The 17,525-nt window shown below is 39.7% G+C and overlaps 1 protein-coding gene across 2 annotated transcripts in view; it reads right to left on the bottom strand.

Moving 5' to 3' along the window:
• Positions 1–17,525, bottom strand: part of cyfip1 (cytoplasmic FMR1 interacting protein 1) — a 56,955-nt gene that overhangs the window by 17,980 nt on the left and 21,450 nt on the right. For both annotated transcript variants that reach the window (XM_034081567.2, XM_034081568.2), the window contains exons 9-20: positions 16,570–16,674; positions 15,418–15,509; positions 15,209–15,326; positions 13,582–13,704; positions 12,183–12,308; positions 11,470–11,636; positions 9,151–9,298; positions 6,520–6,673; positions 5,035–5,191; positions 2,576–2,672; positions 2,061–2,137; positions 333–441 (exon numbers count right to left, since the gene is read on the bottom strand). In XM_034081567.2, coding sequence (XP_033937458.1) covers positions 333–441; positions 2,061–2,137; positions 2,576–2,672; positions 5,035–5,191; positions 6,520–6,673; positions 9,151–9,298; positions 11,470–11,636; positions 12,183–12,308; positions 13,582–13,704; positions 15,209–15,326; positions 15,418–15,509; positions 16,570–16,674 — 1,473 coding nt within the window. The remainder of the gene's footprint in view (positions 1–332; positions 442–2,060; positions 2,138–2,575; positions 2,673–5,034; positions 5,192–6,519; positions 6,674–9,150; positions 9,299–11,469; positions 11,637–12,182; positions 12,309–13,581; positions 13,705–15,208; positions 15,327–15,417; positions 15,510–16,569; positions 16,675–17,525) is intronic.

Raw genomic sequence — 17,525 nt, 5'->3', positions numbered from 1 at the left:
CAGAGTGGATTCACCAATTATCTTTCACTTTCATTATCTTTGTGACCCTTTGACCTGGGGTAGCGTTGCTCTCTCCAAGTGCCTTCTAGGTGTAAGATTGATCAATGGACAATCGAAGTGCAAAAGTAAAGTCATAAAAGCATGCGTTAAACGTAACTGAAAACAATGCACACGCAACCAAAACTTTGGTTAAAATGTTCAATAATCCGAATTCTTAAACAGAAACCAGAAAAAAGTTAGGTTTTTTTGTCCAAGGTAAGACGAGGATATTACATACTAGACTGAGACTAAATAAAAACCATCAAATGAAACCCTCTGTGAAAGCTCGTCACCTGGACGTGGCGTTGCTTCAGCAGCGTCTCGTAGCGGTTGGAGGCCGGCCAGGGGATGTTCGCTCCCTGGTTCTTACAGTCGGACCTCAGACGTTTGTCCAGCAGGAGACTGAGGGAGGGGGGGGGGGGGGGGGGGACAGGTGTTCAGTTACGCATACACAGTGTCTCGATATCGGAATACATGTTTAAAAACAAAATCTCCTGGTATAAAGTACCTTACGACAAGGATTCCCAAACTAAACCCACATCCTTACTAGATCAACTCAAGTTAACGTGTTTCCTTTACTTGATATATCGGAGGAAGTTAAACAAAAGGTGGAAAATGTTGCATTATTGTATTTTTATTTGAATTGACAAAGTAAAGCCTATTATTTCATCTTTTAGCCGATTATTTCAAGGGTTTCAAAGCTTCAGATTTCAATAGTTTATCACCACTTTTATTTAACCAAATCAACCGATAATCTATACATCGAGCTAACTAGCCTTTTCAACGGTTTATTTTCTAAGTACGAGTTGATTTGATAAATATTACTTTAACTTACTATTTAAACTTTAGCTAACTAGCCTTTTTTAACTGTTTATTTTTAGCTAAAGACTTTAAATGTTAATCATTACCGTTGGCTAACTAGTCCAACTGTATAGGCATCATTATTTTGAATATTTATGAATAACATTTGGCCCATTATTTAAGCCATTTATCATTTACTTTAATGTAAATATTTCAGCCATATGAATTCATTTTTTAAATACATTTTTAAACTATTGTTGCTGTATTTTTACTGATTATTGAGTATTAACTAAGGGTTTGTATCAATGAAATGTTAATGGCTCTATTTGTATTGATATGTATTAGGGATGGGAACGATTAATCGAATATTCAAAATTCTTCAGGTGTTCGAATATGAGTTATGAATATTTTTATTGTGTTTTATTTTTTGGGAGGGGTGCCTAAGTTGATTACATATGAGCAAATGGAATAATTCAATGTATACGACAGTGCCATAGCTAAAGGTGTGTTTTGCTCCGCTCACCGGTCCCTCACAGCGGGCAGAGCTGCAGCTGATCTCTCTCTCTCTCGCGTCCGGTTAGACTTCACTCGCGTTTATGTCCAAATCCATCAGATCTAGCTAGTTCTAGCCAAAGATACGGCTGCTGCCCCTCCCTACACGCAGATCACGCAGACTCAAACGTCATCTTATGCTCAAATTCCAGCTGAGAGTGTCTTCTCTACAGCTGGCCTGATTGTGAATCGCCTCCGCCTCTCCCCTGAGTAGACATGCTCACATTCTTAAACAAGAATGAGTATTGAATAGCTGCATTCTGTGGATAGGCCCCGTTACAGGTTGTTGATCCCTGTTGTCACGGGTTACGTTACCCTAACCTGTTATGTTGTTCGTGTCTGATCCCTCTTTCATTTCAAAACCAAGTTATGTTTTAAGCATGAAAGCTGTAGCCTATAGCTGTGAACTGTTCAAACTGTGATCACCAGTTCAATACAGTTGACAAAGTCGACTTGGTTTCTATAGTTATTTGAACATGTATTTATTTTTTTATAGGATATGTACATTTCGGTTAACTGTTTTTTTGGGGGTCGAATATACATTTGCTTTCAAATTCCCATCCCTAATATGTCTATAACCATCTATCATCACTCCACAATAATAACCCTGGGGTACAAATACCCCTCAATCACTGCATGGTGTGAAACATTGAAATATGTCCCCTTACCTTCCTGCTAGGATCTTGTAGTACGCAAATATCTGATCAGCCAGTTTGTAGACGAACTGATCGAAGCACAGGTTCACCTAAAATCACAGACACAGGTTCAAATAACTGGAGTGTTAGAAGTACATGCGACTCTTTTTTGTTGTAATTTATTGAACACAATATTTAGTTTTTGGGAAACCTCAAAAAAAGCCATCCAGTACAACCTTGTTTTTTAACTTTGTAAACATTTTTGTAAACATCTCTTTTTTATTTGACTTTATACAACTGTCCCTTCTTTGTGTGAGTCAAATTGGATGAACTGTAAATAAAGCCTAACAAAGTGTATTGTTACTACATTAGTGGCATTTTAGAAGCGGTTACATAACAACTGGAAATGCAGATGTGGCTGACGACAGATGTGGAAACGGAAGCATCGACTTTGTTCGACAGCACTTTAAGACAAATCTTACTAAATAGTGGCACTCTGCTTTGTTGCATCTCCATCACATCTAATGCAATTATCCATATTTTATTACCTCAGCCTCGATTTCGTCGTAGAGGAACTGCTTCTTGAATTTGGTCAGAGCGTAGTTGGCGCTGTCATTGTACAGATCCAGAGGATACAGCACATACCTGGAAGATAATTCAATAGAAACCCTGTTACTTCAAAGTGCAGAGTGTTGTACTTTACCTGTATCCAACAGTGAACATAGATATTTGAATATGGCAACTTGATAAAAAGAAGACACTTCACAAATAAGGATAAAACAAACATACACACAGATGTTAAAAAACATAAAATGCATTAAAAACAAACCAAGAACAGGAAGCAGTAACACCTGGCAGGATATGAATACTTATTTGCAAGTGAAGCAGGTTTACTCTTAAGACTTTTGAGGTGAGTTTTTTTAGGCCTTCATATTGGTTTATATATTGCTGAAAATTAAGCAGTATTAAAAAACAAAGTGGGAAAGACAAGCGAACGTCACATCTGCATGAAAAATCATTTATTTGTGCAACAGGGTCAGAGTGTGGTCAACATGTCGATGTATCCTTGGGCAAGATACTTAACCCTGAGTTGCTTTATAAGTACAGTCCATTTATCATTTACCATGCATTTCCAGTCAGGAAAGTCAAGATTTGAAGTTTTTGGAGTTATCAAAGTAAGTGTAAATAAAAGTGAATGTGCTTCACATAACTGCATAATCATCACTTCTGCATTCTTAAATATTTGAACAGCATTAACAACATTAAACAACTGGAATACTAAATCATTTGTTTCAGTATTGTTGGGTGAACAGCTGAATTACAGCACTTATGATTGATGCCAGTTGTTGTGCTTAAAGGATTATGTGAAACCTGCCTCAACATAATCCTGCAGTGCGGTTCAAAACAGACATCAAAACATTAACGCTTAATCCCAAATTTGAGGGAGTTTTACCCAAAGTCTCTTTAAAAAAATGTAAAATAGGAAGAAAAACAAAAAACGAGGAGGTTGCATCTGTCCACTCACTTTTAATCTAACACACAAAGCTCTGTCCTGCCAAAATAAAAGCATTAAATGTGTAGGAGACAGAGTGGCATCCTTGTATCTCAATAGCATCAAATTAACTTTTGAGAATGTGTTGTTCATAAAGGAAACAAAGCAGAGTATTTGGAGATCGGCAGGTTTTATCCTTCTTTTCATTCCAAAGATTCTCAAACATTAGAAACAAAACAGAAAAAAAGCACTACAGTAGAAAGGAAAAATGTAAAAGGAAAATTTATTTATTTATTTGTTTTTGGGTGCACTGTCCCTTTAAGTCAAAATGTTCCTCGAAAAATTTAAGATTCTGAGAAAAGTCCAAATTCTGTGAATAAAGTAAAACATTCTGAAAAAAAAGTTCTGAGAAAAAAAATCAACATTTCTGAAGAAATTCAACTTTACTTGAAAAAAAATCAAAATTCTGAAAAAAAATATTCTGAAGAAATTCAGAATATCTGGAAAAAGTCAAAATATCTGAAGAAATTCAAAATTATGAGAAAAGTCAAAATTCTGAAGAAATTAAATGTTTCCTTGAAAAAGTCAAAATTCTGAAGAAAAGTCAACTTTCCTTGAAAAAGTCAACATTTCTGAAAAGTAAAATATCTGAAGAAATTCAAAATTATGAGAAAATTCTGAAGAAATTACATTTTCCTTGAAAAAGTAAACATTCTGTGAAAAGTCAAAACGCTGGGGAAAGTAAAAATTCAGTAAAAGTCAAAAATCAGTGGAAAGTCAAAATTCTGAAGATACATTTTCCTTAAAAAAAGTAAAAATTCCCCTGAATAAAGTAAAGATTCTGAGAAAAAATATTCTGAAGAAAATCAACTTTCCTTGAAAAAGTCAACAATTCTGAAGAAATTCAAAATTATGAGAAAAGTCAAAAATTATGAAGAAATTACATTTTCCTTGAAAAAGTAAAAATTCTGGAAAAAAAGTCAAAATATCTGAAGAAATTCAAAATGTGAAAAGTCACAATTCTGAAGAAATTAAATGTAAACAAGCTCAATAGAATGTACTTATTGAATAAAAGATTCATGACCCCAAACAGATCTGATGTAACCTTACTTAAATGTATACATAATACTTTAACATCATTTTCCATCTGAGCTTCAACTGGCACTCTTTTAATAACGTCATCTTATTCTGTAATAGTATAATAGTTTTCCAGCTACTGCGTATCTCTTGATCTAGAACTGTAGGGGATGTAAACAAGCAGTAATTAGCTTTTTTCTTGAAACTTGGGTACCATCTGGATAGATTTGGACATCTGTTGTAGCAGAAGCAGCTAGTAGAACAGCAGCTTCAGGCTAATATGCTTTAGGGCATGTTTAAACATATATGTACTGCGTGAGTCAGCTGTTGTAGATAAAAGACCAATGTCTACAGTGCAGACACATTTAATGTAAGGAGTTAAAAACGGTGAAAATATGTTTTCCCACAATAACCTTTTTCCAGGAGAACTCTACTCACTCCATCATGGACGCCTCCTTGGTCTCCAGGATGTGGTCGGTGAGGATCCAGGGCATGGACATCTCGATGGGGAACTGGATCCTGCGGCCCATGGTGAGCTCCAGGAAGAACTCCCTGAACCAGAGCTGGGAGAGATCGCAGCACATCTGAAGGGTCTCTGCGGGAGCAACCAGACAACACTTACCATATGTTGGGAACATGCTGAATGTACTCTTCTAGTATCAGAGTAGCACATGGTAACAAAGGCCCTACATTATGATGTGATATGAATGATGATGGCACACATCGACGTCTGCACTCAGTGCCGCGGACTGTACGGAATGTTACTTTGATCCGGTTACTTATGTTGTGGCAGATATGTAAGTAAGCTTTCTTAACGCTAATGTTATAATAGTCAGATTGCTCTGAAGATGGGAGGTGATATTCTATTAATGTTCACGTTCACACAGTCGGTGATTTTTGCCGGCCGTCTTTCCTGCAACGACAGCTTTTCTGTATTTCCTTTCTCCTGTAATATGACTTGATCGCTTTAAACTCCGCACACTGAGCTCTGATTGGTCAGCAGGCGGTGCTTTCACTGAGTTGATCTCTTAGCCTGCAACCTAACCTGCTCCGGAGCAGGTTAGCCACTCAGCATAAGTTACCATGGAGATCTAGCCCACTAAAAAGAGAACCAGCGTCGTAGGACCGGAAACCCAGAGTTTTTTCAAGTCGGTGACGAGTGATATTTTTCCTAACACCATAATACATTGTTAGCCTGACATGTTTCCAGCTCCCAGGAGAAATACTAAAGAGGCCGAGGAAACAAACATTGATTCATCACAGGAATAAACATTGTAATCCCCCATGATGCAGCAGGGGGCGAGGACGACTGTCTGAAAAGCTAATTACGTGTTCTGCTGCTTTCCTTTATTAACGAGCTGTTTACTGAAAGGCACTGTTTGCTCCTGTGGGCGTATTATTGTCTGTAAAAGCGCTGAGTCACAGGGAACACTCCCAAGGGCACATCATCACTGTATGTTCCTGTAGTGAGGAATATAGGTTTTAGTGCATGTAAATGGTCTGGTGTGAGAGCTTTTTTGCACAAAATACAAATTTGAACCTGAAAATTGGTATAAAAGGGCCCCTTTAATATGTCATTATGTTCATAGAGTTTCTCAAAAGGTTGAACTACAATCCTTGAGCAGGTTTTCATTCAGTGGAGACGTTTTGACTTTAAAGCAGTGGACAAACACTACGGAAAGACTTAAGGCGATGTAGAAAATAAATTCTTTGTGTTGTCCTTTTCCAGATATCTTCAATGTGGTATTTCTACTTGTTTTGTTCAGGTCGGATGACAATAGGAACTCCATGAGAGTCAGACGGTGAGCCAAACACAATGTCCTCCGTTTGCTTTGTGTTGTCTTCCCCTTGCTTTATTATTCTCACTCCATTCTCTCAGCAGTTTTAATAAAGCCCAGTACAGAAACTGATCCTGCTTCTCACCGCTGAAGTTGAGCAGGTGTGTGAAGAAGAACGACTCGCGGTGGAACCTCTCGATGTCCAGAATGGTGGGGCCATCCAGGCCGCTGCGCAGCGTCTTCTTGGAGCCGCTTTTATCCGCGATCAGAGACTCCAGCATCGTCCTCACCATGTAGAGCTACACACACACAGTTTTTTTTATCATCAACATGCACTTAAAACACTGTACATTTGGAGATCAAGGAGGAATCAGGAGGTCGTACTCCAACCTACGGCTGCTCAATTAATCGTATTTTAAAATCGCAATTACGATTATGGCTGGCAACGATTACGAAAACAACGTAATCGAAATAAAACGATTATTTGTTATTAGTACTTTTTTTTTCTACTTTTTTTTTTTTCTTCAGTTGAATTACACTTAAAGTTCAGGCTAATCAACTGTTAAAAACATACTGTTAAAAAAAAAATGGATAATTGTTTTTAATAATCGTGATATCAATTATTGACCCAAATAACCGAGATTATGATATTTGCCATAATCGAGCAGCCCTACTCCAACCCACATTTGAATAAGACGCTTGACTTGATGCAACTTTTTATTTTAATTCTCATTCTTCTATTATTTTTGTTTTATTATTTAACATGCAATTTTTTTTTTTTAGCAAACTTCTGAAAGCAGCACAAATCTGAAACTTAAAAATCTGTTTATTCATCCAAAGTAATATCTATATAAAAATAAATAGCAGATTTTTTTTGCAATACCCTGAAGCTATACTAGGGGATTTATGTAAAGAAAATAAATAAGGGGGGGGTGTAATGTTATTAAATGCTGCTTTTGTTATCTCCATCACCCCAGGAGTTCAACATTTTTAATCCCTATCTGATCAAATCAAATTTGGATTTTGGGGAGTTCAAAACCAAAAAACAGGATTCGGATCACTTTGATATCCGATCAGATCAGGAAATCCAATCCAAGCTTTAATCTGGATCAAATCTTCAAAACGGGTAGTTCAAACCGACAACACAGGATTGGGTTCAGTTTGATCCCAAAAAACTGGATTATCCTGATCCCACCAGAGGGGTGGATTTCCAGTGGATTACCAGAGCAAAATGTACTGAACAATTTATTAAAATAAAATAAATAAAATAAAATATGTTTCAATTTAAACAAGATGGCAAAGTGTGTTAACTGAAATAATACACCATGTTTAGCCTTCATGGCAAATCAATTTTATTTTTCATTTTTTGGTCACGTTTGTGGTGGCCTATTTTGTTTTCAACCAAATGTTGATGACATAAATGTTTATGCTCATAAAAGTATCACAACAAAGATTGTCAATCACAAATGTAATTTAGATTAAAGAAAAAATATCTTCAACAAAAAAAAAGTCCATCATCTGTCATCACCTTTCAAAAGTAATTGCGGACAATAGATGTCTGCAATGTGGGCTCTTGTCTTCCTTGTAGTATTTTTCATGTCCACTAGATGGCGATCGGTAGGATTAAAGCACTGATATTCAGGATCAAGTCATCTTGAAACATCGTAATCTGGATCAGGCTGATCCTATCCTGAATTGCTTTGAACTCCAGGGACAAAATCTGTCCGACTTGTCTGATCCTGGATCACGAAAAATGGGATTTCAAAATCTGATCGGATCTGATTGAGATTAAAAGTGTTGAACTCCTGGGCCCGGCAAACATCCTACAAATCTTAATCTCGTTACAGTTGCCTCCTACACAACGCTGAATATTATCTCATTAAAAAGAACATTAACAAGGAAATAGATTTTCCACCCTATGCAGTGCATTTGATTGGTTTGCTTTGGTTCCCCTCAGTCACCCTCTCAATATGAGATTAGATTATTCGCCGGAGATAAAACCCAGCAGGTGATTAATTCGCTCGGATTTGTCGTTGTAAACCTGGAAACAGATTAGCTGTTGTTGTGTGGGTCTGAGCTGATAAATCTGTGAGGTAACAGAGGAAGCTATATCACACAATGTGTTGTATATCTCTGTGATATATAGATAACCTTGCATGGATGATAGCAGTTCAGGACTGAAACGTAATGAAGAGAAGTCAATCAGTTTCAGTTGTGTCGTTTGTGCCGCTGTGGACGGATTTCAGACGCCTGAAAAACGTCTATAACAGGGGAAGTGTGTATATATGGAGTACCGGTCAAAGGTTTGGACACAGCTTCTCATCAAACGGTTTTTGTTTATTTGACGAGCTCATGAAGCTGACTGAGAGAAGCCAGAGTGTGCAAAGCTGTCATCAAGGCAAAAGGGGGCGACTTTGAAGAATCTAAAATATAAATCATATTCTGGATTTTTTTACACTTTTTTGTTAACTAGATAATTTCATGTGTTCTTTTATAGTTTTGATGTATTTAACAAATTAAATTAAACACAAACCATCGAATGAGAAGGCGTGTCCAAACTTTTGACTCGTACTGTATATTACATGAAATATATTATACTATTTATATCTCTATAAAAAAAGGTTAAAAAAATAATAATTACAATTTTGTTAATGCATTAAAGATAAAATAAAGAAAATGATATTATTGTCCCTTTAAACTGATATTTACTTTTTGAAACAATTACATTAAAGACATTTCATTAAAAAAGTCACAGGGCATAGCACGGGGGTCCCACCTGGGTGCTGGAGGGGCCCACTGCTCTGCGGGGGACCTTGATGTCGAAGCCTCCCTTCGGATCTTTCTCTCCGCGCAGAGCCGGGTCGTTGTGCGGCTCTCGGCCTGCCTCCCAGTCACACACCGTCTTCCTGATGGCCTGCAGGACGCTGAGGACAGAGGGGGGCAGAGCATCAGCTGGTGGACTCCAAGGCAAGGCAAGTTTATTTATATAGCACCTTTCAACACAAGGCAATTCAAAGTGCTTTACAGAAACGAAAGACATTAAGAAACATATTTTAAAATGGCGTTTAAAAACACTCATTTAAAAGCAAAGATAATAAAACATGAATAACAAAAAGGTACGTGAATAAAAGTTACAGTGAGAGATACACACATCTGAAATGTTTAGGTCTGAGTTTTCTTTGACTTCACTTTCTTTCTACTTTCTTTTTTAACTTGACCTTTAGTTATTTATGTTTCATGCTAAACGAACCCCCTTTTGGAAAATTATAAACTGCAACCCAATATTCAGAAAATTCTACGGATCCTGGCCGTATTTGTGTAGCATATAACATTCACTTGCTCCCAGACATTCACGTGGCTTGCTAGTTTTGGACCCCACCTGCAACCCCAATACACATGGGGGACTTTAACTCCTGCAGCAGCTCAGTCTGTGGCGACTGAATAATAATAAATGAAATTTGTATAGTGCCTTTAAGGGACCCAAGGCCGCTTTACATGGTGAACAAACAAACAAACAAAAGGGGCTTAAGCCCCTGTCACACTGTCCCGAAATTGACACCCGATGGACACACGATAAAGAAAATGTTCAATTTCGGCTGTGATCGTAGCAACATCGGGCCATTCGTGAGGGCATCTACGCCATCGTATTACCGCCGGTGGAGTTTCTCAGGCTCCGGCAGCAACTTCGTGAGCGGCAACTCGTAAGGCACTCGTGAGGGCATCTTGTCAAATCGTGTCATCTTCGTGTTATCATCGGTGCATTCGCCCTCACTCTGATCGGGGCGAATGCCCGATGGCACCGATGATAACAAGATGCCCTCACGATGGCCTTCGAAGGGCAAAATGGACACACGAATTCAACACGAAAATGAACCTTCTCAAGGTCCTTCGGCAATTGTTTGGCATGCCAAAGATTTTGCCTCCGCTGACGAAGTTGCTGCCGGAGCCTGAGAAACTCCGCCAGCGGTCATACGATGGCTTAAGATGCCCTCACGAATGGCCCGATGTTGCTACGATCACAGCCGAATTTGAACATTTCCTTTATCGTGTGTCCATCGGGTTGTTTTATTGCACAACAAAATCATGTAAACATATTATGTAAATAACCAATTTGTGTTCTGTGAAACTAAAAAGGATATAATATATTATTTTGAAGGCAAGTTGACAGGAAGTTGTTGTTGCTATGGAAACAACATTACGGAGAAAACGTAATATCTTCTACATATAAAGACGGAGAAAGTAAAGAACAGTCTGAAGACATCAGTACAGTATCATAGTACTGTAACAAAATTGTTTTTGGTACTTTCATTGCAGTTGTATCTTAAATGTAATGTAAATGTTGCCTTCGTGTGTGGTTCGGGGCCATCTTCGTGCGAAATTCACAATTCCATATTCGTGTGTCCATCGGGTGTCAATTTCGGGACAGTGTGACGGGGACTTTAGGGACTGGTGGGTCGCCGGTTCAAGTGATTTCATTGTTATTGAACAATGCTGTGTCTTTTTATGCTGCTGCAACACAAACATTTCCCAAATTGGGATCAATAAAGTACTTCTCATCTTATGTGCAGTTCACCTCCTGGAAATAGCAGCCTCTCCGTTAAAACAATGCATGTGTTTGTGCATGTGTGTCTTCAGACGTACTGTTCTGTAGGTCCTGTGTGTTTGTACTGGGTATAGATAATAGCAGAGGGAAACACTGAATTTCTTCTTGTGAATTATGAATGTGATAAAGTACGGAGAAAATATGGTTGCTTATGACAACATTTCCGAAGACCTTCAAAAGCTCAGAAGAGTTTGATATTTTATTCCTAAGGGTACAGCTTTGCTGGAGCATTCAGGGACATCTGCTCCAGTATAATAATATAATGTGTTATAACACTGTTAAAAGAACCATTCCACATTATTAGTACTTTTAATTTTGAAAATCTATTTACATTTCGCTTTTGATGCTTCTGCACTTTTAACTAAGTGACATTATTTAACTTGTAATGGAGTATTATTAGACTGTGGCATTTACAGTATTGACTCCCCCCCCTCTGACAGTATGCATCTGATCTATGAATGTGAATACTATTTTTTCCACAGCGATGAATACCTCTGGATGACGTTCTTCTTCTTCTTGATGGCATGCCGCAGCGGCTCTCGCAGCGTCACCTGAGAGAAGTCCTGCAGCATGGAGTAGATGGTGTGTCGGATGGCGTGATTGAACACACTCTCCATCCGGCCCATCAGCACCTGCAGACCCTTGATCATCGCCATCACCTGTGTGACAGAGTTAAACATATGAGTACTGCAGCTGTGAGCCGATACACCTGCACACAGCCCCACGGGGGAAACATATCGTCAATAGGTTTTATGATTTAGTTGAATATTTGCCAACAACCGTGTATCTATATGTAAAACATTTACCACAGTTACCTTTTTTTGTATCCTAAGAGTGCGTGAGTGAGTGTGTTTTAAGGCTTTTATTGTCATAGCTACAGTGTAGTTATGACAACGAAAATCTTAGATCACAGGCTCCTCCAACAGTGCAACACAATAACACAGATAAATAAAGTAAATAAAATAGAATAGAATAGAAACAGTGCAGAATAGTCTATATACAAGTAATTGGAATATTGAGGTTCAGGTGTTTAACAGTCTTATGGCCTGTGTGTGTGTGTGTGTGTGTGTGTGTGTGTGTGTGTGTGTGTGTGTGTGTGTGTGTGTGTGTGTGTGTGTGTGTGTGTGTGTGTGTGTGTGTGTGTGTGTGTGTGTGTGTGTGTGTGTGTGTGCGCACGTGCGTGTGCGTGCGTGCGTGAGACTGACCTCCACCAGAGCGAACTTCTCCTCACAGCTGTAGTTGTACCTCGTGGCTCTCTCGTACTCCTCGGCGTTGTCGGGACACTCCTTGTTGGAGTATTTATCGGTGGGATGGACGAGCTTCCAGGAGTACTGAGGGGGGTGAAGGGCGGACGTTTTTAATAATCGATAATATAGTAATAGATGACATTTGTATAGCGCCTTTCAAGGGACCCAAGGCCGCTTTACATGGTGAACAAACAAACACACAAAAGGGGCAAATAATAAAGTTCATCTGGGTGAATAGATATTAACTATTTGCACTAACCAGATCCTCTAAATGAGTATTTCCTTCCTAAGCACGACTGAGAAGCTTTAACTTACATGTATTATTATTAAATGGGTTAAAATAAATGTAAAGGTCACCTATCATGCTATTTTAGGCAATAGCATACAGTAGTTCTCAGAGATATACAAATATATAAAAAACATGTCTATGAAGTGTTTTTCTGAAAATACCAAACAGATCATTCTAGCCGTGCCTCATATCCCTCTGTTTCACTTCCTGTTTCAAAAGTGCTGATTTGGGGATAAAGCTTTAAAAAAAGGAGGGTCTGAGCTCATGCGGGACCCGGCAGCTACCGTCTAAACTAAATGCTGCCGTGATGAAACACCATATCATGGATTATCAAGGATCCTCTCTGAAACAGTCTGGAGCTCAAAGGCTTTCTCTCTTGCCGGTTATACCACAAGGTGAGTTCCTCTTTACTTCCTGCTTCTTCACACACATGCTCTCCAGTACAGGTTAGCTCTGAGTGTTAGCGATGCTAATGTAAACACCGACCATATTACGTCCAAAACAGTCGGGCATTGTTTCTGATATCAACGTTTCTGATTGGGCCGTGGGTCCACATTTCAGATATGACGTCATATCGGACTCAAATCTGGATCAGCTCCGTTGTAGCCCCGTTTTTAGAGATTTGGGTACGGAGGAAAAGAGAGAGGGGTTTATTTTCTGATGCTGCGTGAGTGCCTGACACACCGGGGACACATAGTTATGTATAAAAGACATCAAAAAGTGCATTTTGCATGATAGGTCCCCTTTAAAAGGAGTTTGCACGAACCGTAACAAAAAGATATCACTAGAGTCTCACATTCATCTTACAAATCTATACACCTCATTAGAAAAAATGTTTTCCTTGCAAAACAAAGTGGAATAACAAGGGGAAAAGCCTTTAATACAGCATACCTTTTTATAGAGATTAGCCAAAAAATAAACAGTTTGCACCAACCAGAAACGAGTATAGTGAAACGAGTATTGAGAAGCTATAAGTGATTCCTGCTATTATACACTTTGTACAAACCTGGATAAGAAATAAAACTATATATAATAGTGATTGTCCTGCTTTAAAGTGTGTTTCCTCACCACTTCCATGACGTGCCCGCTCCACTGGGACAGCAGCTGGATGCCCTGCAGAGACAGGTCGAACAGCTTACTGTACTCAGAGTCCGTCTTCTGGGACTCCTGGCGCCCCGAGCCCGTCACCACCTGGAGAGTAACACACGTAAAAACACTGAGATCTTATTTGAACCTTCAACTGTTTTATGGTATTATTTGTCATTTGAATGGAAAAGTCCGATGTTAGGATATGTCTTGATTTGTAAAAATGAAAATAAACTGTTCAAAAAGAAAGAAAGAAAACACAGAGGCACAAATGAAACGTGACATACACACAGTTCATGAGAGCATGAGGAATGAAGGAAGAGAGGAGCATCTGCAGCCCTCTCTTAAAGGTGGGCTAGGTAAGAATAGAGAAACCAGCTCGAGTGCGCGAGAATTTGAAAATACGCAGCCGGGAAAAAATCTGCCACTTCCTCACAGAGCCCCTCCTCCAACACACACGACCGCGCACATGACCAATGAGGGCACCAGATAAGTTTGTGCCCCGATGGAAGGCTGACAGGCAGGTAGGCCATCCAGTTACTTTAGTCAGGCCGGCTCAGATGATTGGTCGTGCTTTTTACAGCGCCACGGCTTCCACAGATGATATTTTTTAATGTATTTATTGTCAAAGCACTTAATGTATTCATTGCCATCGAGATGTTAAGAGCATTCCATGGAATATAACAACACGTGTTTCTGAAGTGAATTACCTACCCCACCTTTAAGCCGTTGTGTTTTATTCTGCGTTCTCCCACCAGATACTTCACTGCCTGTGTGTCTTTATTTGGACTCTATTAGGATTTTGGCCAGGTGACCTATTTTACTACGTTGAAGAAGGGTTGTCAAAAGTTGAACACACCTCAAATAAATACAAATATTTACAATAATTACAAGAAAGAAACAGCTAATGAAAGATACCTCCTAATCATTTCCTGTCAATTAGCTCAAGGTGCAACCAACCATTTTTACATCATTAATTAATGAATTATTATAGTTTTATTGTTTGGTCAATAAAAAGTCAGAAAACAGTGATTAATGTAGAGTCCGAGGTGATCTATTTACATTTCGACGGAAATTCACTTTAATATGAAATAAAACGTATAAGTCTGAAAACAGCATGTAAAGACATTCATGAATGAAAAATGATTTCAAACGATTATCAAAACAGTTGGAGATCAACTTCTTTTGATTTGTACAGTAGTCGTTTCAGTAATACCACTAAATATTATCTGGTAGCTCCTCTAATGTGTTTTCTATGCAAAAATCACAATTTGCTAAGTAACTAAAGCTGTTTGAATATTTCAAACAGTAAGTACTTCATCGTTTTAATTATATTCAGTACTGGTGTGAATGTACTTAATTGCATTCCTCAATAGTAAAACATCTGTCTCCTGACGTACCTCACGAGCTCTGAGATTTAGAAGAATACGTATATGTTTTAAGAACATAAAAACAACACACTTTAAATATTTTCTAATGTTCTTGTATCTGAGAGATAAGTGAACGTTTGCGTGTCCCGAGGTGATGCACAGTCTCACCCCAAAGAGGGTCTAACACTGTCCCTTATGTATTCCCCCTGAATGCAGTGACTGCCCATCTCCTCACGTACCTCGCTGTTGCTGTAGCGGGCGAGCTCTGAGATGAAGCGCATGTGATCCTCTCTGATCTGGATCATCTGCTCACAGATGTTGTACTGAGGGCTGCTGGAGATAGACGTGCACGTCCACCTGGGGGGGGGGGGGGGGGTAATACAAAGATGTAATACACACAAACACCGATGTCAAATCCTGATGACAGAAAACACGTTTCTCCTCTCACCTGGATTTGTTCTCCTCAAAGTGAGCGCTGGTCTTGATGTAGCGGGACAACTCGATCTGCATGTCCCCGAACAGAGGCACCACCTGAAGTTGCTGTAAACATCGACAACACACACATCCGAGTTATTCATATTCTATCAAACTGGGTATGCCGCGAAATATAGGGTGCAAACGAGCCATTATGCAAGAACACATTTTGCTAAATTGATTGATCAAATGGAAATAGTCCCCAAAATATAACGATAAACATCGGGTCAAGGCAGGTGGTTCTCTCTTTAGTGATGTAACCATTACGTCCAAACAAGCATTCAGGATGACATGCTATAAAAGGTATATTAGAGATGAAATTAGGAGTCAGGAAATGGATTAACATTTCAAACTAAATAAAGATTTTCTCTCTGGATATTTTGCTGTTCAATGCTCCCTCACTTCCACTCTTATGCACGGTGTTAGGGAATCATCTGCTTAGGTATTCAACCTTTGACCCAGTTCATCGTCTTCTCCTCTCACCGTCTCCTTCCCCGTGGCCTAGGTCTACGGCCTTGGGTATTGCTGCTATCTCTCTTAAGGAGGAGCAGCTTGGGCGCATTGTTGCTGCCAGTCTATGACCGAGCACAAGCCGCCATGAGGTCGTTTACTGTTCAGGGACGAAGGCTCCCTGGCGCCCATTCTTTCCTACGGACGAGGGCTCTCGTTAGATTCAGGCTCCATATTTGTTTCGTCTCACTGATGAAGAATGTTGATTATTACACTCCGAACTAGTTAAAACCTCGAGCTGCAGAAAGAGTGACACACCACATGTCTCGACAATTCTCCGGCCGTAACTCCAAATAAACCGTCAGTGTTTGCCATCAGAGCTCCAGCTCTCCTCGTGTCTCTCTGAGTCCTGTTTCCAAATGCTTCAGAAGTTTCCCCCACACACGGCACATGTTTAATTTTTTTTATATTTTAGTACTTGCTTTATACTTAATTCATATTCCTTATAATCATTGACTTTTTAATTTTGTAATATATCTGCACCTTCTGTAGCAGAAAATTCACCTTACTGGGTTTATGTATTCACCGTTTCACACGAAAGCTAATTGCTAGCATGTGGGCACAACTTGGCAATAAACCCGATTCTGATTCTGAAACATCTGGCCGATTTCCGTACCTTGAAGAACTTGTCGATCTTGGTCAGGTTGATCCTCTTCTTGGCGTCCAGTTTGTAGATGTTGCTGCTGTTTCCGTCCATCAGGTACAGGCCGAACCCCATCACCTAGAGGCGGAGCAGAGAGGGGATATAGGTGAATACGTGTTGGGAAAATACTGAATGTACTCTTCCAATATCAGAGTACACATGATAACAAAGGTATCCCAGCTGTAGCTGTGTACATGACAGGATGTGTGATGACCTAGAAGAGCATCAGGACTGTTTGAGGCAGATGATAGCTATGTGATGAACATGATGATTCAGCCTCTATGGAGAGAGACATCAAGCATGCTCATTTCTGACGTGGAGCTAATCTGAAGTAAACATTGAATACTGCTTTATATTCCTCCATCTTGTGACTGTGTGACTCCCTCTCTTGGATATCAGCGTGTGAAGGACGCTGCTCAGGAACTACTTGATGCTCTGTATGTGATGACTGCTTCCATTCTGGAGAGGATCAGAAAGACATGGATCCTGAGCAGAGGTTGCACTAGATTTTTTTTTTTTCATTTTGACGGACAGGATCGTAACATTTCCGTCAAAATTCAGTATTACCCGTCGGGGGGGGGGGGGGGAGAGAGAGAGAACTGTCAACCGGGGGGGGGGAGCACGGTCGTAAACTGTCAACGGTGGTGTGGGGGGGGGGAGAGAGAGAGAACTGTCAACCGGGGGGGGAGAGAGAGAGAGAGAGGACTGTCAACGGGGGCGGGGCGTTATGCACGCCCACTGCACCTCGCGGGAGTGCCGACAGCGTAAAGCCAAAACTCAGACATTTCAATCATTTGTTCGGCAAAGTTGGGTTTGGAAACGGTATCATTTCCTTTTTGGCGGGCATGCTTAACACCGGAGCCTCGCTGCGGGAAACTTTGGCGCTGTTCCGAGTTTGTTCTAATCCGTCAAAATGAGGGACTGCTTTC

This window comes from Pseudochaenichthys georgianus, chromosome 4, assembly GCF_902827115.2.
Source record: "Pseudochaenichthys georgianus chromosome 4, fPseGeo1.2, whole genome shotgun sequence".
Classification (NCBI taxonomy): Eukaryota; Metazoa; Chordata; class Actinopteri; order Perciformes; family Channichthyidae; genus Pseudochaenichthys; species Pseudochaenichthys georgianus.
The sequence above is the reverse complement of the archived record's forward strand: the minus strand, read 5'-3'. Positions and strand labels throughout refer to the sequence as shown.